Genomic DNA, 27,444 nt, shown 5'->3' on the forward strand with positions numbered 1-27,444 from the left:
TACGGTTCTGAATTCAATCTCTAACTTCCCTAATTTAATTTCTGAATAGGGTGTCATAAAAGGAAGAATAACAAAGGTGTCAAATTTGATACCATTTACTCTTTTTTCAAGTTCTTTGAATGAATTCCGCCCCCCCCCCCCGTCCATTGTGTCTAGGAATAATTTTTAAAGATTTTTTGCTTAACCAATCAAAATCAATACCTTTTCATTCCGGTGAAGTGGCCAACTGTGGGCCTGTGTCCTTGCCCAGTTGCTCAAATTGTGTTCCAAGCTTGTTTCCTTTAAAAATCTTGCATAATGCTTGTGAGACAAAACTATATAAAATAAAGTGGTTTTTTTTTTAAGATTTTATTTATTTTTTAACAGAGAGAGACAGCGAGAGAGGGAACACAAGGAGGGAGAGTGGGAGAGGGAGAAGCAGGCTTCCCGCCGAGCAGGGAGCCTGATGCAGGGCTCGATCCCAGAACCCTGGGATCATGACCTGAGCCCAAGGCAGACGATTAATGACTGAGCCACCCAGGCACCCAATAAAAAGTCTTTTTTTAAAAAAGTTTTTTTTTTAATTTTATTTTTAAGTAATCCCTACACCCAGCGTGGGGCTCAAACTCACAACCCTGAGATCAAGAGTCACAAGCTCCACTAACTGAAGCAGCCAGGAGCACCCCCCCCCAAAAAAAAGTATTTTTCAGTCTTGAGAAGGGAAGTAAGTATAGTGGACTGGAGTGTCTAGATTTTTAAATGTATGCTTACTTCTCTTTAAAAGCAAAATTAGAAATAAGGTAGGGCAAAGTTATGGTTGGGCTTAAAATTTTGTAGCTTAGAAGTGATGTTGGAGTCCACCTGTTCCAAAATCCTATTGTTCCAAGAAAGAATATTAAAATCCAGATGTATGTGAGCCTTGGTCCAAGTCACACTGCTGTTTTTTCCCCCTCTCCCATTCATGGATGATGATCCTAGACTATGATAGGCACACAGTGTTGTTCTATAATTATTATTATTACTTTTTTTTAAGTAGGCTCTACCTTCAGCATAGAGCACAATGCAGAGCTTGAACTCACAACCCTGAGATCAAGACCTGAGCTGAGATCAACAGTTGGATGATTAACCTGAGCCACCTATGCACCCTATAATTATTTTTATTAATACACATTAGCAAGTTCGTCTTTAGCCCACTTTCTGGCCCCTTCATCACTCTCTTGGGACCCCATCTCTTGCACCATTTATTTTTTGAGGGCCTTCGCACTCACCTGGTTGAAATAACATATTGCTGTTAAGCGAATGATTGGCACAGATCAGCATTTCCAAAAGTGCTTGTTCTATGTGTTGTTAGTATTCTCTGAGGGAGAGTGTTGATGCTTGAAGGAATTTGGAAGATATTGCACTGAACAAATGTATATGATTGTTTCCTGCAAGACTTCTCAGAGCCTTTAATATGCTAATGTGTATCATATGTCTTTAGGAGTGGGGTAAAGTACATAAATCATATTTTCAGAGCTTACTTGACTGTGGAACTTTCCATCTCTCCCCAATCCCAGCATCTGAAAATGAGTGGGGTTTAAGTTATCCTTCCAGAGATACTTGCATTTTAATAAGGGATTCTTAAAGAAGAAATTATATGTTGAGCTCCTTATTTCTTTTAGGAGGTACAGTCTTTAAGGGCAGGAAAAAATATCATTTATCTCTGAGTCACCAACACTTAGCACAGCACCATGCACAGTTCCTGGCACATAGGACAAATAGCACAAGATCCAGCTACATTTATTAAAGGAATAAACAAAACAAAACAAAAAAGACTTCAAGCCCCATCAGACTTACTTTCTGGAGGTAGAATTTGAGCCATCAATGGCAACTGCATTACCCTTCTGTTATCCTTTGTTTTTTGATCTAGTCTACAGTTCTGGGGCAAGACTTATTTTAAAAAACTGATAAAGAAAATTATAAATAAAAAATATTGTATTATCCTATTTTCCCCTCCCCTGCTCACTTAAAAAAAAAAAATCCAATGCTTACTAGTTTTTGTGAGGTGGAATCAGGGTAACAGGTAGAGAAAAGCAGAGCTGGAGAGGCAATAATGGGGAAATCACATGGAAAAGGGCTGAGACTTAGAAGAGAAGTATGGAGATAGAAGGAAAGAGGGTGAGAACCAGAAGCGTCCAGTGGCTGGGAGAGTTCTTGGCTGGGGGTTGAGAGTGGCAGAGAGAGAAAGGTTTGGTGTAAGGAAGGGAGGCAGCTGCCTTTGGATGGATGATGAGGGCTTCGCAGATGGGGAGAAGGACTTTTAAGGTATGTTCTGTGTAACACATACCCATACCAACACCCACACATTCCACCTTGGAAGATTCGTGAAGGACCAAGTAAAATCTGGAAATGCTTTCAGATATATTTGTATTCCCCTCTTGGAATTCCCAGCAGAAACTGAGCAGTGGGGGGCGGGGGGGCTAAGAATATTCAGATTCTATTCCCAAAGGTTAGAGATGCAAGAGAAAAATAGGAGCCCAGCATGTTTTCCATTTCTCATGAGAATGGGGGCATGTTCATTTGTGAAACAAGTGTATGCAGTTTTCCTTATCCCCTCCCACCTTACACCTCCGCAGTGCCATACAAAAACAGGAGAATGTGGTTGTCTTTCCTAAAGCTAATTTTTAGTTCATTTTTTCAATATATGTCCAAAATCAGGCAAGGTAATGGAAAGCTATTTTTCAGCATATATATACCTATATGCCATAAAAATAGATATATGTGAAGGGAAAGTGCTAATAATGCTTGTGATTTCATAATTACCATAAGAAGCCTCCTCAGCCAGGAACAACTTTCTCTGAAACAAAATATCCAGTACTGCAGTATACATGGACTAGGTCTCATGGAGGGATTGTAGAAGATTCTGAAGAATCTTAGGGCAGTAAATAATTTTGTTGGCTTCAACTGAACTTCTCATGACATCACTATACTTGATCCAAATATGGCCACCATGTTTGCCCAGGCAAGTATGAGTTCCCCAAACACTGAGATGGCAGGGAAACTTTTCTTGGTACTGGCAAAATGGTATCGAGGGGAGTCTGCCTACACCTGGCTTTAGTCTTTATTACTCTGAGTTAATTTGCTTATTGGAGTGTTAGCATGGCTTGCTGGGCTCAGTGGGAAGGAGGGAAATAAGCTGGGAAGAACATGACACCAAGTTTAATTCACCGAAACCTAACCTTTGCGGAGCAACTATTATGTACCAAGAGATGGGGATACAAATACGAAGAAGATGAATGCCCTACTTACAGGGAGAAAAAGAAAGAAGAAGGGTAAAATGGGTGGGAGGAGAGAGATGGAGATGGGTTCGAGAAAGGGAAAGAGAAGGAAATAAGATGGAGAGGAAAGTAAGGCGGAAGAAAGAATCAAGACAAGCACATGAAAAGAGGGCAGGAAGTTAAAGGCAGAGAGAAAGGTTGACAGTGGGAAGAGAGACAAATAGAAGAGAGAGAATGGTCAGAAATGATCCGAGAGAGGTCAAGAAAAAGAGAACTTTGGGTTTGGGGGCTCTAGTTCTCCATCTTCTCAAGAGGTTAAATGGTGAAATGTTGCCCCATTTTCCATGTTCTTAATCTGTGTGAATTAAGAGTGGCAGAAGATGGTGCTTTTAGAGTTAGAAGGTGTGTAGGCAGATTTAGAACGTTGACACATTGAGTCAGTAAGCCAACCTAAAAGATTATCACAGGTTTTACTTTTGGAAAACTGTTTTGGTGGGGGTGGGGGAAGATGAAAACCCCCAAAACTATATTCACAGTAAACATGTAATAAAAAAGGCAATGGGTGTTTCCTTTCTTTATCATGCAACTTATGAGTGCCTTTTCCTTTCTGGGAAAGAAGTGTTTCTGTGGTGCAAGTTGAAGCAATTCATCATACTCGGTAAAGTCACAGTGGCTATAAGTACTCATTAGGATGTCTCCTTGAGAAAAGGAAGGGTGAAAATGGTAGTTTAGAGCAGGTAAAATGGTCTATTGTTTTTATTTGGTACATTGTATTGTTCAGTGAATTTTTTTTTTTCATTCGAGAAAAAAATGTTCGGCATCCTTTCAATACGTGGTCAAGACTGGAGTATATCCAGATGTGTGCTGAAATGCAGAGCTAGCTGTGCCACATCTGTTTTGGAGAACTAGTTTCGGACCCCAGACCTCTTGGGCAGCTGTTTGTGAAGGTCAGTATCTCTACTGATAAAATACAGATACCTTCTAGTTGGTCATTCCCTGAGACAGAGGGCACCAGAGGCGCCGGGGAATGCCATCAATCATGCTATTACAAGCACTTAAGACTCTCTGGGATGAGAGCAAATTGGTGGGCCAAGATCTGTTGTTCCATCTTTTTCCAGGGTGTTACCATATCTGGAGACGAAGAGAATTGGGTCTTCTGCCTGGCTGTGCTCAACACTAAAGCCTTCAACAGTAACAGCAATCATGCTGGGGCGATTTGTTGCTGGGGGAATTCTGTGTGCTGGGAGCTGGAGGGAGGCCACCAATTCATTTCACATATATTATTTCTCCAGGAAACACAGCATAATTGAGGACAATTTTCCACCATGAATTGCATCATTAGCTAACACAGAGAAAGTGAAACGCTCTTAACTTTTCTTTTCCTTCTGCAAAGCTGATGAGCTGAAGAAAACAGAAATAAAAAGTTTAATGTAATTTTTTTCTAAGGATATATGTTGAAAATCAGAATCAAAATGCTTTTACACGGTAATAGAAATCCCACATTTTAATACATTGCCATGCACATAAGGAATCAAGTAATGCTGAATACAAAATAGTCCAATATACAAAATGATAAAGCAGATTTTCAAGCCCAGTAGAGATCATGCTCACGGATACAAGGGGGCAAAAATCTGTACAGTTTCATTTCTATCAATTTAAAAAGAATCATGCCCCCCAACTCTTTTTGACGACAACCCCAAACAGAAAGAAACATTATAAGAAAATATAAAGGAGACCCAGAGGGAATTGGCAAGTTGATAGCTGCTTAAGATGTGGAAATTGTTGGTTCAAGATTGTGGTGCACAGTAATTCTTACGTTTAGAGAAAAGTTTCTAAACATTGTATGCCCTGGGAACCCAGGGAACCAAAGTGAGCATCCAACAGAAAAGGCACTCTGATTTTACCACGTAACTTGCTTGAGTCCTCCTAAGCCTAGTCCTGGGAGTTTCTCTAGGGTGCATAGAGGGGGGAAAAAAAACCCCCACAGATGTGGGCAATGGATAAGGAAAATACTTATTTAATTAACCACTCTTTGGGGACTAAGAGAATTTAGACTGCTGGTTTAACTACTCACTTAAGGAAGCTATAAAAATTTCTACCCTCTATGTAGGCTTTTGTATTATGAAATGTGCTTTTATAGCCACGTTTGTTAGTGTTTGTAAGACTGTGAACCAGTTTTTTCATGAGCTTCCCCCCCCCCCCACCCCCTACTGAGAACACCGGTCTTCCATTCAGTTCCCATGGGGTGATTTTTTTCTTCTTCTTTCTTGCCTAGGACAAATACTAATATACTGTAGCTAGTCAACAAAGTTCCATGTGGCTCTCTGCTTCCCGTGACCCTCAGTTTGTCAGCTTCACACTTTCACTCGTCTTCCCCAACCCGGGGATTGGTGATTTTCCCCTGCACTAAGCCAAACCTGAGGCTCTCTCCCTTGGCTAGCTCAATGGTAAGCCTTTTAGAGGCAGAGAAGTGGAGATACACGGGTGCCTAGGCCACGGGCTCTGCAGACCAGTTACCCTGTATTAGAAAAAGCTTGTGTGTGTATGCAAGATGTTGATTCTTACTTTCTTATCATTCTTTCTGTTCTAATCTCAGGATGGACCCTCAGGAATACCAGCTATGAGGGGAAATCATAAAGAGAAAGGACTCACAATTAAAGCCCAGGTCACTGCTTTATATTAATGGTACAGGACACCTTCCCTTAGCTCATTTTAGCCTGCAAACCACCCCATCTGCTGAGGTGGGACAGATGAGCAGAAGCCTGGAGAGATGGGCAGTTTCTATTGAATCCAAGTATTCTTGAATTCAAAATCTCTTCTTCCCCTTTCTCAGAGCAGTGCCAGATCCACAAAGGCCTAAGAATAACTCAAGTATAAACCACAGTAGATCAATATTTTCTTTTCTCAGGTACATTTTACTGCTAATATGTAATTTTGTTACCATATTGATCTTTTCTAAAGTTTTGGGTACAGCTCTTTAATTTAGTGGCTAATGATATTAAAGAGTTGGATTAATTGGAACTACAGTAGCATGGTTTAATGGCACAAAAGTTTTAGTGGAATTAGTTTCAAAATATTTGTGCTGGCTTGGCTTTTCAGCAGACTAGTTGCTTCGGCGCCAATCATGACTGAGACTTTCAGTGCAAAGTCCAGAGCCTAACATTATTCAGCTCAATGCAATGTGAACTTCACTAGCCAAGCCACGGTCTCCTCAAGCATGGCCTTGTAGGGATAGCATTTTTCTATTGGCTGAGGAAAGGTAGTGGTGCATAAACCATTCTGAGCCCCAGAGAGCCTTCGAATTGCCTACATGTGAGTTTAAGCATGTGGAAGCCCAACGACTCCCGGGTAGCGGGGTGGGGGGTGGCCAACACTCACTGAAGAGGGTAATGCTTCTCTTTCTGGTAATTGGAGTTGAGAGTTGCATTACAATGGAAAAGACAAAGGTTCCAGTGTTCAAACCCCACTATGCGCCCTCCCCCAGCCCCTCCCCACCTCTCAACCTGACCCAATTCTCTTTAAGTTTACCTCCTATAAACAGAGGCCTGTTGATGTGAAAAAGAACTTGGTCACACACTTCCAAACTTCTGCAGCTGGTGTGTGGGAAAACATTCTCGGTCCTCTCCTGTATGGGAAATAGGTATGGGAACTGTTCACAGCTGCCACTGAGTCAGCGGGCAGCTGCCAATGCAAATGCACTAAATGCAGTTGATGGTGGTCAATAAAAAATACTGGAAATACATGTGTGTGTGTGTGTGTACACACACACACACACACACACACACACACACACACACACACACATATATATAAAGAATACAAATTGATTCAGGGGTTGCATAATCAAAGACCATGGCAGGGCTCAGTCCAAATCATATTCTTGAAATTATGCATGAATAGGGAGACTACCCAGAGCTTCAAAAGGTGTCTTCATGGTCATTGTGCTATTTTATGGGGAGGCCAGGCCAGCTTCCTCTGTGGAATGGGAGAGGGCCACCATCAATCTGTAGAACACAGCAACCACCAGACACTTGCATTTAATGGCGAGCAAGTATTTCTTCAGAGTTATGTCACAAAATCCGTTCCCGGACCACAGGAGAAATAATGACCTAATAAGAATCTCTTGTTTTAGAATTCTTTTTTTTTTTTTTTTTTTTTTTTTTACAGAGTAAAGCTCCTGAATACGTTTTTATAGAATTTGGGGAGGGTGGGATTTAAATACAACCACACAAAACAGATCTGTGAGCTCTTGCATATCAACCCAGCTTAGAATTCCACACTTGATCACTGTGTGTGCTAACAGGGCAAAGCCACATGGAGTACAGCCGGTTTATATCCTTTGATCCAAACAACTGACATTTAAAAGGTTCTAAGCAATGCAGAAAGCAACCAACAGAGTCTTCAGTGTCTTCATTGTTTTGGGTGTTAGCATCTCCAACTGGATTAATGTAACAGTCTCCGCGTCATTCACATCAGTAGGGCTGTTTCTATCACTCTGCACTGGAGGCAAAAAGGCCTGGGTTTAAGAGCCTATCTAAGGCTCCTGGAAATGTTGGAGGTTTGGGACAACAATGGCAACAAAACAAGCCATTAAAGAAATGAAACCCCTGAACCACTGGCTCCGAAATATGCAAAGAATATTGTATAATCACAAAGAATGTATCTACAACACTTAACATTATGTCAACCAGTCAACTGCAATTCGGTGTAAGTCATAGGGTTACTTTGAAATTTTATTAGGTGTATGTTGTTGGTGCCTTTTTGTGCTTGATGTAATTGGAGAAGGGAGGCTCTGAAGTAAGTATGCTTGGGGCTCTTCAAGATTGTAAAATTGCCCCACGTGGTACTCAAAACTCCAGTCTTAAGAAGCTTTTTACACCCATTTTCTGCTGGGCTGGGGAAGTCATTTGTCAGTCTTTGTGCTCTTGGGCTGGAGGTCTAAAACTGGTCCCATCTTCACTGGCACTTTCCCCTTTACATTTATCTTATAGGTGAATTTAATCTTAAAATTTTTAGATCTTAGAAATGGTGCTCCACACCCCAACCCCGAATTTTCCCGGCAGGACCAAGATGATGGCCAGGAGAAAACCAGCATTGATACCATCCCTCTGGCCACCTTCCCACATGAGAATGTCCAGGGAAGGATCTATTTTGTTCTTTTTATTAAGGCGTGGCATAACCTCCGTGTGCACAGGGCCAACTTTTCCTCACGCTTCCCACCGCTGATTCACCGTCAGAAGAATGTCAGTGTCTCCCCACAAGAGTACCAGAGCAAAATAATAAGAACGGGGTTCTGTCTGACCTGAAGCTGTGCAATGGCACCAGGAATCATGCAATTTGATAAAGCAGAATTCATAAGAGAGTTCTCTGGCTACAGGATGAGATGCAGATCTAAAGAAACAAAGGAGCAGAAATCACCTCCTTTGTCTTTGAAATCAAGTCCCCAGCTGTGCCCTGAGCAGAAGCATCTCGCCGCGGGCTGTCCTCCCTCGTAATCTCAGGGGTTCTGTTTGGATGAGCAGTTTTGACCGGTCACTCACTAGAGATGGGAATCCACAGCTCACTGCTGTTGGGGCAGCAAGCCTTAACCAAGATCAAGCAGAAGAAGGAATTATGAGTCAGTGCTGGGGGAAAAGGGGATGGCTAAGTTTTTCTGTTTGAGTTCTTTATAGAATACTCAAAATCTACCCAAGGAATTGTGTTAAGAGATTAAAAGAAAAAAAAAAGCAAAAGAGTGGGGTGGAGGGGGTTGTGGGAGAGGTGAATAAAAACAGCTTTTAAGGCATAAAATAATTTATGTCACTTTCAAAGATCAGATTTTAAAAAGATTCTACGGCAATCTTTAAGTCTAGTTGTCAAGTAACAAAATTACTCTAAAGAATGTAGGGGAAAACATCACAAAGAATGAAGCAGCTAATGGCACAGGGAAGAGGAGGTTTGGGTAAAGCTGAAGTGCTAAGGGGGTCTTGAAAACTTCTCTTCCGAGAGACTTTTATTGTTCCTCTCCAAAATCAATCAGGTGACATTTGCAGACAAAGAAAACCTTCGCAAGTAACACCAGGGTAAATCCATTAGAGGATTCTATCCTTAGTTTATATTCTTCAGTACGGTTGATATTCCTTTTCCCCTTGAGTGTTAAAAAATGGCAGAACTCCCTCAGATTAAGGACTGTTAACCTCTGTCTGAGCAACTAGAAGTGACTTTGGAGAGAACTCGGGGTTGCTTCCCCTATTGTGGAGGTAGAAGTCAAATGTGCAGTTACACAGCTCATAGAGCCTGAGCAGGGGTCTGAACGGATGCCATTACCCATGAGAAAGTTTATAGGATTTCTATCCCCTAGGTATGTCTTAAACTACTGAAGTGATTTGCTTTTCACCCTAGCAGAACCACCGATGCTCTGCATTTTAAATTCAGTTCTGAAGCTGGAACAAGCTAATCCCCTTGGCACCCCAGAGTCTGATAATTATTGATTTCTGTTCATTCCCAAGAGTGTCTTTCCTGCACAAGTGTGGGTGTCAGCCTTTCAATAAAAGGTGTAGCAGAGGTTTAAATAAAAGGAAAAGGTAAGCATCAACTGTTTATAGCCCTTAGACATCAAAATATTTATCCCTTACCTCCTGGTCTCCCGCTGCCTCCTTAAACAAAACTCCCCACAGCCATTCCTGAACTTCTGGGAGGTAAAATTTCCTCCACACATCTTGGGAAGAGGGTGCAGCACGGCAGGAAGTAAGATGGGGAAATTGTGGATCAACACGGAACAAAGAACCCAAAGGCTGTGAAGGAAGTCATTTCTCCATTTTGCTCGTTTACCAAGTGACTGCTCAGATTTTTATGCTGCCATGTTTCCAAAACCATCCCCCCAAATGATTTCAAAATGAGGTCGACAGTTTGGAAAACACGTTGAAGCTCATACACAAATACCTGGTGTGCCAGGAATTAAGGCATTTATAGAGATGCCATCTTCAACTGGGTTCTTTCATGGGTCTTCAAATTTGCCTTTTCCCATCTCCACTCCTGCCCATCACCTTTTAATAATCTGTCAGTACACTTCTGACTAAAAAAAAAAAAAAAAAAAGACTAGGAAACTCTACTTATTTAATTGTTCAGAACATATTTTGTGAAAGCCAAAGGAAGGAAGGATGAACCTCCATCATTTAATGACCATCCATACCATAAGGTGGGTCCAGTCTCCCAAGGTGGTTAGCCATAGTCTTAGAATGACCCTGAATTCATAAGCCAGTTAATTCCCAGTATCTCAGCTCCTGACAGGAGTTCTTACGGACTCCGGAGGCCCTATTCTGGGTCCCCAGGACTCCGTTGAGAACTGGAGCTTCAGAGAATCCAGCAGAATGACCAGTGGTCATTCCCCAGGAAGGGAATACAGATGACCAGAGTGAATATCCAGGAACGCAACTGAAAGCTGTTTTGGGAAGCTCTTACCAGCTAAGTCTGGGCCCGGGAAGGGTTGGCCGTACACAAGGATGCAAACATGTGGCCTGATGCTACTACCTCTTCCTCCACTGTCTCCTTCCTCGGCTAAGGGAACTGCCTGCCGCCGTGTGCATTTTGTGAAGTTACTCTGGCCGAGGGTGAATTCAGGTGTCTGAATTCTGTTTTCATTGTGGAAAAGCTGGGATGGGGGCAGCGTTTGTGGGGGAGGAGATATGGTTTCAGAAGGGCATGGTGAATCGGCCTCATACTCTGTTGTTACCCCAACACAATGCTTGGCAGATAGTAGGTGCTCAACAAAGCCTTGCTAAATAAAAGAAAGGATCAAAGAAGAAGGAAGCCTTGCTGTCGGAACTGAAACTCAGGAGGTGGGCAGGAGAGATGGGAATGTTATCTTTAGGGGCACTGGCAGCCAGGGTTTGGCCGCCTAATTCTGGATTTGTAAAAACTTATGGTCTGTGAGAGCCTGATGGTCCTGGTGCTGACCTGTCGAAAGGCCAGATCTTGGTGGTGACTGAAACTCCTCCCAGTTCCCTCTTGGAAGCCCCCCTTCTTTGGCAACACAGCCTGACAGGTTTGTGGTGAGTCATCCTACGAGGTGACTCACCTGCATCACATTTCTTTCCCTTCCCCTATCAGCTTTCCAAATCTCAGGTGGGGGCATCTTCCAATGTGCTGTGCATTTCTTGAGATCCCCCCCCCAGGGGAGAGCAGACTATGACTGCATGTATGGAGACCCCCCCTAAAATGCCAAACTTCCTTGTGCTGGCAGGGTCACAGGGTTGGTATGCATATTTAAAGAAAAGCCTGATACCTGTCGGGCCCAGACTGGGAGTGTGGGTACCCAGGCCATATTTGCTGAATTTTTGATTCAGCCAAGTTTATATTTCCAGTGTGTGTGGGGGGGAAGCTAAAGCATTACGTAGGGTCAGTCAATATGGATATCCCTCTAATGCCCAAAGACAAGCAATAACTGGGTTGACTGGTTTCTCAGGACTGTGCTTTGCTGTAAGACATAGTAAAAAACAAATAATTTATTGTGGATATAATCCCAGAAAGGATTAAAGGGGACTAGTAGGTTCTCTACTGAGGTAGGAACCTAGTGTGGATTGGGCCCTTTTCCTTCTTCAGGCTCGTGGGGGGACGCTTGCTGTTTCCCCTCTTCAGAGATCTGTGATTTAAACTTGACCTAGAAAGTTTTCTAAAGTTGTAAAGTCAGACCACATGGGAAACCTGCACTCTGCTGCCCTTACCCTCAACCCACCATGGTCTTTGATTGAAAACCCACCCCCTTTTGTTCTTTGAAAACACTCTTCTATAGAAGGAGTGACTATGTACACTGGCCACCTAGAAGCTGCCTATGTTTGTCTGCATGTGGATGTGCTAAACTGTGCCCCAGTACCAGAAACCAAGAGCTAAGATATTTCAACCACCAGCCCACTTCTACTCCCCTTTGGCACTGCAAGAAATCCAGCTGGTTGCATGAAGTATCAACAGGTTAAGTCTAACAGTATTGTGGCCAGGTTTACACCAATCTACCACAGATGACTGGGGATATACCAAGAGTGGAGTTTGTCTTGGACAGTCTGAGCCAGAAAGAGGACAAGATTTATTAAAAAAAAAAAAAAAGAGAGAGAATACTTGTTTTCCCACGTGTACTGAATGTACTGATTGGTTTTGGTGTCGTGTTCTCATGTAAAGTGCTTAAGAGTTGGACAGAATACCTTTAGACATCATAACTAACATAATCAAGACATGTTTACATTCCTACCAGAGCAGAATATCATGAACGCTTCCACTGAGATTGCAGAACTGCTGTGATTTTTTTTCTAATACATCATGCCATCTGCACACATAATAAAATAATCCAGTAGTTGCCATGCTAAAATAGGACTTCTAGTGAAGGGCACAGACAGCTCCCCTAAGGGAGCGTCAGTTACGCACAGTGATGAAAACTGGAAGCAATTTTCCAGCTAATGGTCTGCCAATGACCACTTGGAACAAGTCGGCACTGTATATTATGCACCTCATTTTAAAAATCCACAGCAAACTAAGATTTTCCAAATCCCATGATCTTGATTGAATGGGTGTTTTTTCAGTTAATCTGGTTACTCTGTCAATGCTCCACGGAGATCTTCTGGCAGTGCCATGAGTTAGTCTTTCTGTGAGCAACAGGCCACGTTCATATCAACTGGCAGGACAGCAGCTTGGAAGGCTAACCATGTTTATGGAGAACCCTCGATTGAGGCTGTAAGAGGAAAACGGAAAAACGCAGTGAGTCATTTCTTTATGTTCCCAGATACTGGTATGTAGCCATTATCCTACTCAAACGAACTCTGACATCCTCAGGTCAAAGAGAAATCCCCAACAGGGATAAAGTTACTCAACCCCAGGACAGGTTTATGGTGGTTTGTATTCTTGGAATGTCCTTCCACCATTTGGCAGAGCATGGAAGACATCCATCGCAGGGACTGGCGAAGTTGCCTGGAAGGCAGGGCAAAATCAGATCTCTGGAACGGGCATTCATCCCTCACTGGTCTGTGATTCAGGAAACCATTTCCTACATTATGGAGTTTCATGTATTTACCTGATCTGGTATGAAGGCGTGTGTGTGTGTGTGTGTGTGTGTGTGAGAGAGAGAGAGAGAGAGACAGTGGTGGTTTTATTTATCAGGCAGCTTTCCTGGGATAAAACTTAGAAGGAAATGTTGGAAGCAGTATGGCTGGAGCTCCTGAGTTTTCTAGTTGAAAAGTGAGACTGGCTGAGTGAGGAGCAGGTCAGGGACAGAGAAAGTCTTCAAAGTCTGACCAGAGATTGAACTACCTGCATTGCAACCTCGCTTTTGACTTTGGGAATGCTGGTACAGATATGTCTTCCTGGGTTTTGTAACTCTTTATTTTATAATTTTCCTATTATTTTATCTGAGTCCTCCCTACAGTCCCTTATATACAGGTCCTCATTTATTACTTAATATGGGAGTGCCACTGAATGTTTTAGAAAAATATCAACATTAGCTTTATTTAATACACAAAACTATCTGGCAATGGGAGACTAAGATAGCTAAGAGTTCTTGATGTTAAAAAAAGAAAAAAAACTACCTAGGCTTTTCAAAATATGAGAGAATGCAAAATTTATAAGTGAATGGTTGATTAAAACTTACGATTTTGGAGAAAATGCAAAAACAAAAGTAAGGTACTATTTAAGCATACTAAATATAAAATACTACTACCACTGATAAGGTTGTAATGAAAGTAGAATACTAATATATTGCTGATGGCATTGTAAACTGGAAAAATAATGTCAATTTATTTAAAAACTATTAAAAATTTACATTCTTTGGGTGCCTGGGTGGCTCAGTTGGTTAAGCGACTGCCTTCGGCTCAGGTCATGATCCTGGAGTCTCAGGATCGAGTCCCACATCGGGCTCCCTGCTGAGCAGGGAGTCTGCTTCTCCCTCTGACCCTCTTCCCTCTCATGCTCTCTATCTCTCATTCTCTCTCTCAAATAAATAAATAAAATCTTAAAAAAAAAATTCACATTCTTTGACTCACTGTTTCCATTCAAGGAGTGTATCCTAAGGAAATAATCTTAAAAAAAACCGAGAGAAACTATATGCACAAATATATAACCCAGAGGTTATTTGTAATAGTGGGAAAACTGGAAAAAGAGTCTCCCACTGTTGAAAATGTAGGTTAAGTAAATGATGGCGCATTAACAAGATGGATGCCAATGTGGCTATTGAAGTAATAATTATGAAGATTATGTAGCTATGTGGTAAACAGTTATGATATACCACAATGTAAAACTTACACATATGCATAGAAAAGAACTCTAAGTGAAATGATATGGCAGGATTTTTATTATTGTTGTCTTAAATATTTTGCAAAGCCACAAAAATTAGGTTCACAAGAATGCAGATGTGACCAATGAGCACTGACTAACCAAAGCATCCATACTAATACTACTTCAAAAATAACTATTTTGCAGTCCCATTAAGAGATAACACTCCAGTAATATTGAAGGGGGAATAGAAACTAACATGAATATAAATGTTCTATCCAGGTCAACCTGCAAGGGAACAGTGCAGCCCAGAAGATCCACATGGATTTCTGGGAACCAGACACAGTATAGCATCCTTTTGGGACTTTTGCTAAAATCAGCCCTGGAATAGAGAACCCAGAAATGGACCCTCAACTCTATGGTCAACTAATCTTCGACAAAGCAGGAAAGAATATCCAATGGTTCATCTCCCCCTCTGATGAACCATGAGAGACAATGGACTCTGAAAAACAAACTGAGGGCTCTAGAGGGGAGGGGGGGTGGAGGATGGGTTAGCCTGGTGATGGGTATTAAAGAGGGCACGTTCTGCACGGAGCACTGGGTGTTATATGCAAACAATGAATCATGGAACACTACATCAAAAACTAATGATGTAATGTATGGTGATTAACATAACAATAATAATAAAAAAATAAAAAATATAATTCAAAAAAATAAAAAAATAGAAATAGCAAAAAAAAAAAAGAATATCCAATGGAAAAAGTCTTTTCAACAAATGGTGTTGGGAAAATTGGATAGTGACATGCAGAAGAATGAAACTGGACCAATTTCTTATACCATACACAAAAATAAGCTCAAAATGAATGAAAGACCTAAATTTGAGACAAGAAACCATCAAAACAGTAGAGGAGAACACAGGTAGCAACCTCTTTGACCTCGGCTGCAGCAACTTCTTCCTAGACATGTCTTCAAAAGCAAGGGAAACAAAAGCAAAAACGAACTATTGGGACGTCATCAAGATAAAAAGCTTTTGCACAGCAAAAAAACAGTCGATAAAACTAAAAGACAACTGACAGAATGGGAGAAGATATTTGCAAATGTCTTATCAGATAAAGGGCTAGTATCCAAAATTCATAAACAACTTATCAAACTCAACACCCAAAAAACAAATAATCGAGTCAAGAAATGGGCAGAAGACATGAACAGACGTTTCTCCAAAGAAGACATACAAATGGCCAATAGACACATGAAAAAATTCTCAACATCACTTGGCATCAGGGAAATACAAATCAAAAACCACAATGAGATACCACCTCATACTGGCAGAATGGCTAAAATTAACAACTCAGGAAACAACAGATGTTGGTGAGGATGTGGAGAAAGGTGAACGCTCTTACACTGTTGGTGGGAATGCAAACTGGTACAGCCACCTTGGAAAACAGTATGGAGGTTCCTTAAAAATAGAGCTACCCTATGACCCAGCAATTTCACTACTAGGCATTTATCCAAAGGATACAAATATAGTGATTCAAAGGGGTACCCGCACCCCAGTGTTTATAGCAGCAATGTCCACAGCAGCTAAACTATGGAAAGAGCCCAAGATGTCCATTGACAAATGAATGGTTAAAGAAGATGTGGTATATATACACAATGGAATATTACTCAGCCATCAAAAAGAATGAAATCTTGCCATTTGCAAAGATGTGGATGGAAATAGAGGGTATTATGTTGGGCAAAATAAGTCAGAGAAAGAGAAATATATGATTTCACTCCTATGTGGAATTTAAGACACAAAACAGATGAACATAGGGGAAGGGATGGAAAAATAAAATAAGACAAAATCAGAGAGGGAGACAAACCATAAGAGACTCTTAACTCTAGGAAACAAACTGAGGGTGGCTGGAGGGGGGCAGGTTGAGGGATGGGGTAACTTGGTGATGGACATTAAGGAGGGCATATGATGTAATGAGCACTGGGTATTATATGCAACTGATGAATCACTAAACTACCTCTGAAACTAATAAAAAAAAATCAGCTCTGGTAAAATATGTGACCTTAGAAAAGTATTTTTAAGAATAACCATAAAATAAAAGTGAATAATGATAATAGTGAACTCTAATTCATTATATTGGATCTCTATACATTGGATCCTGAATCAGGAGTTGATAACTAGGCTTATCATAGTTGTTACTTTTCCAAATAACCATGTTTTCCACATGAACCTCTAACAGTTGACGGAAAGTGGATGTGTCTAGTTTCAGGCTATAATAACCGTACATGAACATAAGAGGAGCCCACTGTATTTCAGAGTTCTTTCACCTGTGGTTCCCCTGTACACTTCTTAGGATAGGTAGGCATAGTCCCATTTTATAGAATAGGAAATTAAGGCCCAGAGGTATTACTCACCCAAGGTTACACAGCTTGTAAGGATCAAATCTGACTCAGACTTAGGTATTTCCCATTCTAGTGACATGAAGGGGTGACAGGGACACATATGTAAGGTAGAAATATTCAGAGCTTTTCCCATTCTCCTCTCTCCTAAGTAGGATTCTGTGTTTATCCATAAGCCCGTACAGCACAATAAAGGGCCCTGCTGGGCATGGAAGAAAATTGAAGACTTAATTATTTATATGACAAAGACAGAGATGATAGGAAGAACAGAGGGCTACTCCTACATCAATACACACAGTAGTAGAGGCCACAGAGAGACAAAGTGGGGGTTTCAGGAGTGACACAGGGGACTCAGAGTGACGAGGTGCAGCACGAGTCTGGCCTTCGGAAAAGGGCTGGCCAACGAGAAGAGCGTGCTATGGCACAATGCCCCCTTGACCATCTTTCCATGGAATCAGTAAAGAATTCATTGCTCTTTGATACTGTTATGGTTAGTTGTCTTTCATCTGAATGTGTCACCACACTGAGCTGGGCTTTAGGTGGGAGCAAGAGCCCTCTGCTTACCCACGTTGTATGTGCAAGGTGTTTGCCTAGGGTAAGGCTTGAACCACTGTCTTCCTAACACAGAGGTACAAAGATGAGCTCTGCTGTCCTCTCTTTGCTCAAGAGTTCTGTTACCTGCAACTGGAATTACGTCTTCAGGTATAGAAAAGCTACCTGAGGTCAACACGCAAAGTGGCAGGTCGAATTTGATGGCTCTGGCTCTTTAAAGGGAGAAATGGGTGCACTTTTTGGGTTCCATCCCGGATTCCTTCCAGCTCCTTATATACACTGACTTGTTCACAGCCTTTGCTCAACATTTCTTCCTGCCTAGGACACCTTCTTTGCACACCCTCTAACGCTAGTGAACACCTACCCCTCCATTTTCTGGACCACCTTACGTGTTGCATTCTTCATGAAGCCTTCTTTCCCCTAGGTGTAGCTGACAACAACCCCCCCCCCCACCCCATCAGCCAGCATGGCATCTGAAACCTTTACCACCAAACCCACCAGGAACACTATTTTAATGTATCCCTTTCTCCTAAATTTTTTGATGCCATGTCTTTGGAGCGTGTGTCTTCCTAGTGCAAAGTGGCAGATGTATAGAAAGTGCTAAATGAATAGTGAAATTAATGAAGAAAGGAACGATGTTGGAGAAGAAGAGTTATTTTTTTCTTTTCTTTTTGTTCTTTTTGGCTTATTTCAATGTCTAATTTTATAGAAGATTTAATCCTGTAGCTCAGGTCTGCATAATGGACAGGGGGATTGCTTCAATTCCTTTCTTGCCATCTGAGGACTAAAGACATGTGTGCATGCCAGTGCTGGCTATGTATGGATTTGCAGCTAACACATAGTAAAGGGCTCTTTCTCAGATCTCTGTTTGATGGGTCAACATTACTATTCAGGCATTTTGGGAACTAATCACCTCCTAAGTCCAGTGGCTCCAGAGCCTGGGATGAGTAGAGAAACATTTGAGTCCAGTGATTAAGAGCATGGGCTCTGGAATCAGGCAGATCTGGGTTGATATCCCAGGCTCACCATTTACCAGCCATATTGACGTTGAAAACATGGATTTGTCCAACCCTCAATCTCTTCACCTTTAAAATGATCAGAATCCTCACCTTACTGGGTTGCTGGAAATGATAAAATGGGCTCATAGAAAAAACATTTTGTGTGGTGTTTTGGCAAATAGTAAATATCTGCTGAGTGATGGCTACTATTTATTATTATTATTACCACACATTCCCAAAATTCCTTAGAGAAACAAGAAATACAAATAGGGCAATGTTCCAATGTCACAGCTGGGGGCCAGGAAAAAGAAACACCATGCCCAGGGGTCAAACCCTTGTCCCCTCCAGAAGGATAACACTCTTCTCGCCTGCCAATACCACAGTCAACACACCCTGCCTTCCACTCTCCCCTAAATTAGTGCAGACATTGACAGACAGTTCTATGATAAGGAGATTTCACTTCAAAGGCAGGAAGGGGGCTGAGAGGCAATGGCCAGCTTGGCAGAGGATTCAAGAACAGATCTGGGACTGAGTGTATCCAGCCCCACCTTTCCCTACTCCAGCAGCAGGAGGCTGATGGGATTGGTTTCTTTCGGGAGGAAGAAAAGATACTGCGTACAGGCAAGCCTTACCTCTCAAGGGCTGAAGGAAAGAAGTTAAGACCATTTCTTAAAAGGGTTGTCTAGTGTCTTCCACTCAAGAGGAGGAGCCATAAAATAGGCAAACAAATAAATAAATAAAAGGGTCATATCCTCTACCTGAAAGTATCTTTTATGTGACTCAGGTGAGAGGACTTTGGGGTGGACCTGAATTGCATTTTGATGTGTGTTAGGTGTGAGAGGCACATTCCAAAGGAGGGAGATCCACATTCGCCCCTAGATAATGGCCAATAATTAGCAGAACTAACATTTGTTGAGCACAGCTACAATGGGCCGACTAAAGTTCTACAGGCAGTCACTCATTGGATCTTTACCACCACCTTTGAGGCCTGAATTATAAGATCTTCTTAACACACCTGGAAAAAATGAGGGCAGGTTCATTAACTCCTCACAGTCATAATGCTAGGAAGGCATAGGGCTGAGACTAGAACCCAGATCTGTTCTCACCACAATGCTTTCCTGACTCAGTAAGAAAGCAAATTCCTTAACTCCCAACAGGAATGCAGGAGAGAAAGAAAAGTAGCTGTGTTTGTGTAAAAGAATGCTCATCAAACATGAATCCTATACATGAAGTGCCATAGAGGTTTGACCTAGAGAAAGCTAGTGCATTCCTATTTAACAGTCTGAAATCTTTCCTAGGTTTAGAGCAGTAATTCTCAACTGGGTGCAACCCATCCTACCCTCCAAAGGGACATCTGCACTGTCAAGAGACACTTGTGGTTGTCACAACTAGGGGGATAACTACTGCATCTGGTGGGTAGAGGCCAGAGACCCTCCTAAACATCCTAGAATTGCCTTAGGACAGACCTCCCCCCGCCTGCCCATCCCCATTAAAGAATTATCCAGCCCAAAATGTCAATAGTGCTGAGGTTGGTTTAGAGGATACAGGTCCTTGTTTATCTTCTCTTCCTGGTTGTGAGCCAAATATATCACTCCCAAAATAGGCCAAGATAAAAACCAACTTAAGTGTGCCTCCTGTGTGCACAGGATGTAAGGCTGAGTTCAAACCTCACTCCTTCTATTCATCATTTGCTCATTTTATTTAATTTTATATTCAGTGTAATCAAAACCTCTAATACTAAATCATTTCTAACTTTTAGAACCCTTGCAGGCATACCATTAGAAGAATCAAGATTGGATGATTTAAACAGGTATGCTCAATTAATTAGTAAGCATGTAGGGGAGAAGTTAGGGGGGAAAAGGCCAAAGGGGGATTTAGGTTTTAAGAAAGCTCAGCTCTGCCACCAGCCCTTTGGTGGGAAAGCTCATATACCTTCTCAGTTGCACTGGTTTTCTTTCTGCTACTGCCTTCTCCCCCACCCCTGATAGTTTGGGGAGTCTTTGCCCCCTGAGAGGATGATTAAGAAATTAACTCTACCCCCCCCAGCCGCATGAAAATCGAGGTCCGAATCTTGGGCAAAATGAGTATCAGGCTGGCAGAGGACTTGGGTTATGGGTGAGAAAACAGATGATGCATACAAACTAGCTTGTAACTTCTCATAAACCCTAGTAACCTGGAAACTCTAGGGATGCTGTAGGTGTCAACCCCATGGGGCCACAGGGTGCCCTGATATCTGGTTAAACATTATTTTGGGTGTGTTCTGTTGAGGGTGTTTCAGGATGAGATTAACATATGAATCAGCGGACTGAGTACAGTAGATTGCTCTTCCTAATATGTGGGTGGTCCCCATCCAATCAGTTCAAGGCCTGAGGAGAACAAAAGGCTGAGTAAAGCTCAGTCGTGAAAAAGAATGAGATCTTGCCATTTCCAACAACATGGATGGATCTAAGGAGGATAATGCTAAGTGAATAAGTCAGTCAGAGGAAGACAAATACCATATGATTTCACTCATATGTAGAATTTAAGAAACAAAACAAATTAAGAAAAAAGAGACAAACCAAAGAACAGACTCTACAGATGATTATGGGGGGTGTGTGTGTGAAATAGATGAAGGGGATTAAGAGTACACTTATCCTGATGAGCACCGAGTCATGTATAGAACTGCTGAATCACTATATTGTACACCTGAAACTAATATAACACTGTTAACTATACTGGAATTAAAAAAAAAAAAAATTCTTAAAAAAAAAAAAAGCCAAGTAATGGAGTATTCACTCTCTGTGCCTGTCTTTCCATCTTTGAGTTGGGACACTGATGTTTTGACTTCAGACTCAGAGTCAGACTTGGACTATAACTTACACCATCAGCTTTCCTGGGTGTCCAGCTCGCAGATCTTGGGACTTCTCAGCCTCCATAATTGCGTGAGCCAATTCCTTATAACAACTCCTTTATCTATTATCTATCTATCTATCTATCTATCTATCTATCTATCTATCTATCTATCTATCCATCCATCCATCCATCCACCCAACACCTCTCTCCCCCATGTGCACTTTCTCTCTCTAAATAGATTTGTCTGTCTCTCAATAACTAGAGAGATTGGTAGATATAGATAGATTGATATATCTCCTATTGAAGAACCAAGATCTCTTATTGGTTCTCCTTCTCTGGAGAACACTAACACAGAGTGTGTAGACACAACGATCATAACAGTAAGCACTGTTGTTAACCAGCTACTTACACATGCCTAGCATCGTGCTAAGAACCTGCATCCATTGTGTAGCAACTCCAGCAGGTAGATACTGTGACTTCACTCCACAGATGAAGGAAGTTAGGCTTGGAGAGAAATGAGCGAACACAGGCTGTGTGTTAGACTATGACCCTTGATCTGGTTATGACATGTCAGGGGAGTGTTGATTCTGGAAGTGCTAAGCAGGAACTGTGTAGTCCCAAAGCCCCAGGGGAAGATTTTCAGGCAAGCATTTTTACTTAGATGGGGTAAGAAGGCCTTGGCCTCCATCCCCCACCTCCTCAGCCCTCGATTTTATTGTTTCAATTAGAATATGATTGGCTCCAATACCAAAAGAGGAGTCTTTCTGCAGTTGGCTTTGCAGTCCTCATTGGCTTGGACTGTCACCTCTCTCTGGGGTTTTAGGAGGCCCAAGAGATGAAGGTGGATCACCACACACACACATACACACACACAGAGTGAGTGACAGAAAGAATGCACTTGTCTGCAAGCTGTCCCTCTCCTCCTCAGCCAAGGAAAGAAAACAAAGACACTGTATTTGTTCCCTTACTGTTCTGCTACAAGTAAAGCTGCTGGTCTACATTATGAGGCTCAAAATGTTACAGAATTCAACTCTGGTTCCTGTGGGTTAGATTGAGTCTCTGGATTTCAGGGTTTAGGAACTCTGGCATTTTGGCCACAGGTTCTCAAACTTGACTGCATTGGATTCATCTTAAGGAGCTTCTTAAAATTTTAATTTTGTCCAGCCTCTCCCCCCATTTCCATGGATTCAGAATGTCCAGGGGGAGGTCTACAAACCTCTATGTGATTCTCACAAGTCCATGGCAGCGCTGCTGTCTTTTCCCCAGTATCTGAAGAGTAGTTACTTGTCCTTCAGACAGAGAAAAGTATGTAGACTGTGGGGAAATTTGGCTTACAGTCTTGTTCGGTTCACGTAACAAAATACCAAGCATCCTGGATAGAATCCAGTGCAGTGATCCAAATATCGGAGTTTAGAATGGGACAAGACAAGAGCCATGAGGCCTGAACAAGCCATTCAGCCCACTCAAAGTCCTGGAAACGTAGGCATGCTCTACCATCCCAGTATTGTTTTGTTTGTACGGGTTGATTCATGCATCAAGCAAGCAAGCAACATTTATTCCATTGAGTATTTACTAAAATGCCCAACATTGCCTTGGGGGCTTCGGGGGTGGTGGAGTTTCATATCTGTATCATTGTACTTATCATACTGTATTAGAATCACCTGATGATGTGTCTGTCTATAAACAAATGCTTGTCACATTTTAGTCTGCTTAGAAATCCCCTGGAGAGCTTGGTAAGGCATAGATTTTGAGCCCCACATGGAAAGAAGCTGATTCGATAGGTCTGGAGTGTGTCTGTGAATGTGCATTTCTAACAAGCTTCCAGGGACACTGATGTTGCTAGGACCACTCTCTAAGCACCCCTGTTCCTGACCCCAAGCTTCTTCAGGCAAAGAATATGTCTTCTCCTTCTGCAGTATATGGAAGAATGCCTAGAATATCAAAGGGGCTCTCGAAATGTTTGTTGAATGCATGCAATATCTAAGCCACATGAGTAGGGTGAGTAGTTACTTAAAGTAGGGGCAGAATTTGTTTGGGAGCCATAGTATTGTTCTCCAATGAGGGCTGGTTTAGAAATTTCAGTATAGGGGCGCCTGGATGGCTCAGTCAGTTAAGGGTCTGCCTTTGGCTCAGGTCATGATCCCAGGGTTCTGGGATGGGATGAGCCCTGCATCGGGCTCCCTGCTCAGTGGGCAACCTGCTTCTCCCTCTCCCTCTGCTGCTCCCCTTGCTTGTGCTCTCTCTCCCTCTTTCTTTCTCTCTGTCAAATAAATAAGTAAAATCTTAAGAAAAAGAAATTTCAGTATATATAAGCATCTGAACTCCATAAATTCTCTGTGATAATCCAGGACACCTCTCAGGGCCTGGTTTCCCCAGGAACATGGCAAAACCTCCCTCAGCTTTATGGCTGTTTGGAACTAGAACTGCTGACAACAGTGGCTGCCATCTTCACCACAGGGTTATGATTTGATGCCTTTCTGGGAGAAAGTATCATCAGGCCAGATGCTCTCACAGGGATGCATTTGTATAGCCAATTAGTAGGAGGTAACCCAGTGATTCCATTCTTTGCACTGGACAGAGGTAAGCATTTCAAGTCATTAAATTCCAACAGCCACTCTAAAAGCCCACAGAACCTTCCAGAAGAAAACTCTGTTCACTTGCACAAACGGCAATGAATCTCATGCAAGAGCACGAAAATATGCCTTGAAGTTCGATCCAAGTTGCCATTGAAATTCCCCTCCATCTCCACAATGGCAGGACCAGCTGGCAGATTATATTCTGAGGGCTGCTTCCTAATTTCTCCCATTGCTTCTGCTTCGCACCTCACTCACTCCCAAAGAAGGGTGTCCTTTGTGTTTGTCAACTGAGTAAGTCAAGTTCCTTTTCCTTCTTCTTTTTTTTTTTTTTGAAGTTCATCTATTTCCCTCTTTGTCTATTTAATCTTATTTTAATCTCAAAGGCTTCTCTGTTGACCAATCCAATAGCTTCTTCATTGGAAAAATGCTGAAGATTCACTTCTTCAGAAAAAACATATTCAAAAAAATTCTCCAGGGGCACCTGGGTGGCTCAGTCGTTAGGCGTCTGCCTTCGGCTCGGGTCATGATCCCGGGGGCCTGGGATCGAGCCCCGCATCGGGCTCCCCGCTCGGCGGGAAGCCTGCTTCTCCCTCTCCCACTCCCCCTGCTTGTGTTTCCCTCTCTCGCTCTGTCTCTCTCTGTCAAATAAATAAATAAAATCTTTAAAAAAAATGTTTAAAAAAAATTCTCCAGATCCTGCAGCTTTTCCAAGAGAAAAAGAAAAGCACACTTTTAAAGGAGTATACAAGGTATACTTAGTATTCCTCCTTTCGCATGCCAAGTCTCAAGGGGCAAAAGTGTCTTTTTGAATTAATGCCATACAAGCTAAATAAATATTAACATGTAATGCTGATAACGATGATGGATTTCACCATACAGAATCTTAGAGTGGAAGGGTATTTTACAACAGTACTTCTCAAATTTTAATGTGCATATGAGTCACCTGGGTATCTTGTTAAAATGCCGATCATGCAGGTCTAACAAGCTCTCAGGCAATACCGGTACTGCTGGTCTGTGGACCACACTGTGAGTAGCAAGGCCATCGAGTTCTTAATCTAGAGCAGCTCAGCCCAGTGGAGCTTTCTGCAACGATGGGGATGGTCTATGTCTGCTTTTCCAATATGGTGGCCATTAGCCACATGTGGCTACTGAGCACTTGACATGTGGCTAGCACCTGGAGGAAACTAATTTTAAATTTTATTTCATTTTAATTCATTTAAATTTATTTTTTTAATTTTTAATTATTTTTTAGTACTTTTTAAAATATTTTATTTTATTATGTTATGTTATGTTAGTCACCATAAAATACATCATTAGTTTTTGATGTAGTGATCTACGATTCATTGTTTTCGTCTAACAGTGCTCCATGCAGTAGGTGCCATGATCACATGTGCTTGGTGGCTACCATATTGGAAAGCAGCTTTGTAGTGTGGAAAACAGACAGAGATTTAGTAAAAATTTCAGAAAGAAAAAAAACTAAAAACACTAGGTGAAACCACAGATCCCTTCACCCATATTGTAAATTTATTCTGATCCCCACCTCCCCTTCCTGCTTTCTGTAGCAAGGGCTCAAGTTTCCCCTCTGTTCTCCATCATTTTCCCAGAATCATTCTATAAACAAAATAGTGTAATTAGGAAAGACTTTATAAACATTCTGAAGTGCCGATTATCTCATTTACATAAACCCTTTTGAGTTGGCAACACCAAGCAACAAGTCTTATAAGAAATAATTCTTTTGATATAGGCCCTTTCACCGTGGGTATGCCTAGCATGATTCTGAATATAGGTTCCCCAGGTTATTTCTTAATTTTGGGTTTTGGACCTTTGGCCTGGAACACCGGAGCACATGCAAATAGTCCATATAGTCTAGAAAAGTTCAAAAGAAAAAAGAGCTCAGGTCAAGTTGAGTTCCTCCAAATTAGAAAATGCTGAGGGTGGGGAAACAGTAGGGTTTAGTTTTGTCTAAACTGGATTTGTCAGCTCTCAGCAGGTTACAGCCTATATAACAGCTAACAAGGTCGGGGGATCTTCCCTGGGCTAGTGAGTACTAATTTCCATTGAGGAAAAAGTTATGAGGCTTGGATGTCTTAATGATAACAGATAATTTCTCTGTGTTGACAGAGCTACAAACCTGCATGGATTGGGCTATTTCTTTTGTGTACACAGTTTCCACTTAAAGAAGCCACTTGGCATAAGTTGCAAACCTGCTCGGGTACCCTTGTGATTAATTGCTTGAATTGGCTGGTGGCCATCAGCAGGATCTTGCAATTTACCAGGTTCTACACAGAATTATGAAACTGGAGGTTTAATGGGATTTCAGGTAATAGAGCCCAGATGTCCAAGACTATGATGTTTGAAATTACACCACTTGCGAGGCTTCAGGGCTTAAACCTTATTTATTTCTTGCTTAGTAAATTTTTCCTGTTCTCATCTTTATGTCATCTTGGACCAGTCGAATGCTCAGGCCTTCATTTTGGCATACTGCATCGAGAGGGGCCATTTACAAAACGCACCTGGAGCAGACAGCCTGGAGAGACACAAGCTCCTTACCTTCCTGCCCCTGGGATTACCTTTCAGCCAAGGCTATGGTAATTATCAGCCCTTCCACCACCTCGCCACTACACAGCACTCAACTTCCAAGTTGCTTTCACACATTTAGTTGCAGTTTATTCTGTCAGGGTCTAGAAGAAATGGGCTGGGACGGGTATTATGATCTCAGTTTGGATGAGGAAACCAAGGTACACAGACAAGAAGGAATAGTAATAGCTAACAGTTGTGGAACCCTTATGTGCCAAGAACTACCGTTCCCATGGGGTTTCTGTGACTCATTTCCTTTAAGCCTTCTAACAGCTTTGAGATAGATAGGATTATCAGCTACACTTTGAAACCCAGCAAACGAAGGCCCCCAGAGTGTGGGTCACCCTGCTAATACTTGATGGAGCCGGGCTGCAAGCGGGTACTCTGGCTCCCACTGCCATCTCCTTAAGGAAGTTTCGGTTCAGTGGGGGGCGCCTGGGTAGCTCAGATGGTTAAGCGTCTGCCTCCGGCTCAGGTCATGATCCCAGGGTCCTGGGATTGAGCCCCACATCGGGCTCCTTGCTCGGCGGGGAACCTGCTTCTCCCTCTCCCTCTATTGTTCTCCCCTGCTTGTGCTCTCTCACTCTCTCTGTCAAATCAATCAATCAGTCAATCCTAAAAAAAAAAGGAAGTTTTGGTGGCATCACAGAGGAGACTAGAGTCTGTCATTTGCAGCTCTTATTACATCATTTGCAAGACAGAAGATGAATCCCAGGCACACTTTGCTAAGGAGAAGCCCTCTATACTCCTAGTCCCTCTCTCCTCCAGAGCAAGGCGGCCTCCTGAAGGCTCTGAGGAAGGTAGTAGAGTCTGTTTAAAGGCATCCCATTTGAAAACAATACTTGGCCTAATATTCTAGGTCCTGTAGATGACACTTCAGCCTATCCTTCCAGCCTTATCCACTCTGCATTCCAGGCACAGCAATTGCTGGGGTTTGTCCTGTGCCGCCGGTCCTTCGCTTCTGTGGTCCCTCCTTCCCTCCCCATCCTCCTGCGCAAACTCTCCCGGCTCATAGGACACTTCAGGAAGGCTTCATGTATTCTCACAAAGACT

General features: G+C 42.2%; 1 protein-coding gene across 6 annotated transcripts in view; it reads right to left on the bottom strand.

The window, feature by feature from the left end:
- Window positions 1-3,985: 3,985 nt before the first annotated feature.
- Window positions 3,986-27,444, bottom strand: part of SAMD12 (sterile alpha motif domain containing 12) — a 378,670-nt gene continuing 355,211 nt past the window's right edge. For 3 of the 6 annotated variants that reach the window (XM_073893138.1, XM_025871514.2, XM_073893135.1), the window contains one exon: window positions 9,201-12,933. Coding sequence is in view for 3 of the 6 variants with exons in the window: in XM_025871514.2 (XP_025727299.1) it covers window positions 12,911-12,933 (23 nt within the window). In the remaining 3 variants the exon portion in view is untranslated. Of the gene's footprint in view, window positions 4,638-5,429; window positions 8,820-9,200; window positions 12,934-27,444 lie in introns of those variants that run through there. The other 3 variants (XR_012378308.1, XM_073893137.1, XM_073893141.1) reach the window with 3 other exon arrangements.

This window comes from Callorhinus ursinus, unplaced genomic scaffold (genome assembly GCF_003265705.2).
Source record: "Callorhinus ursinus isolate GAN/ISIS: 27379988/994484 unplaced genomic scaffold, GSC_fseal_2.0 scaffold5, whole genome shotgun sequence".
Lineage (NCBI taxonomy): Eukaryota > Metazoa > Chordata > Mammalia > Carnivora > Otariidae > Callorhinus > Callorhinus ursinus.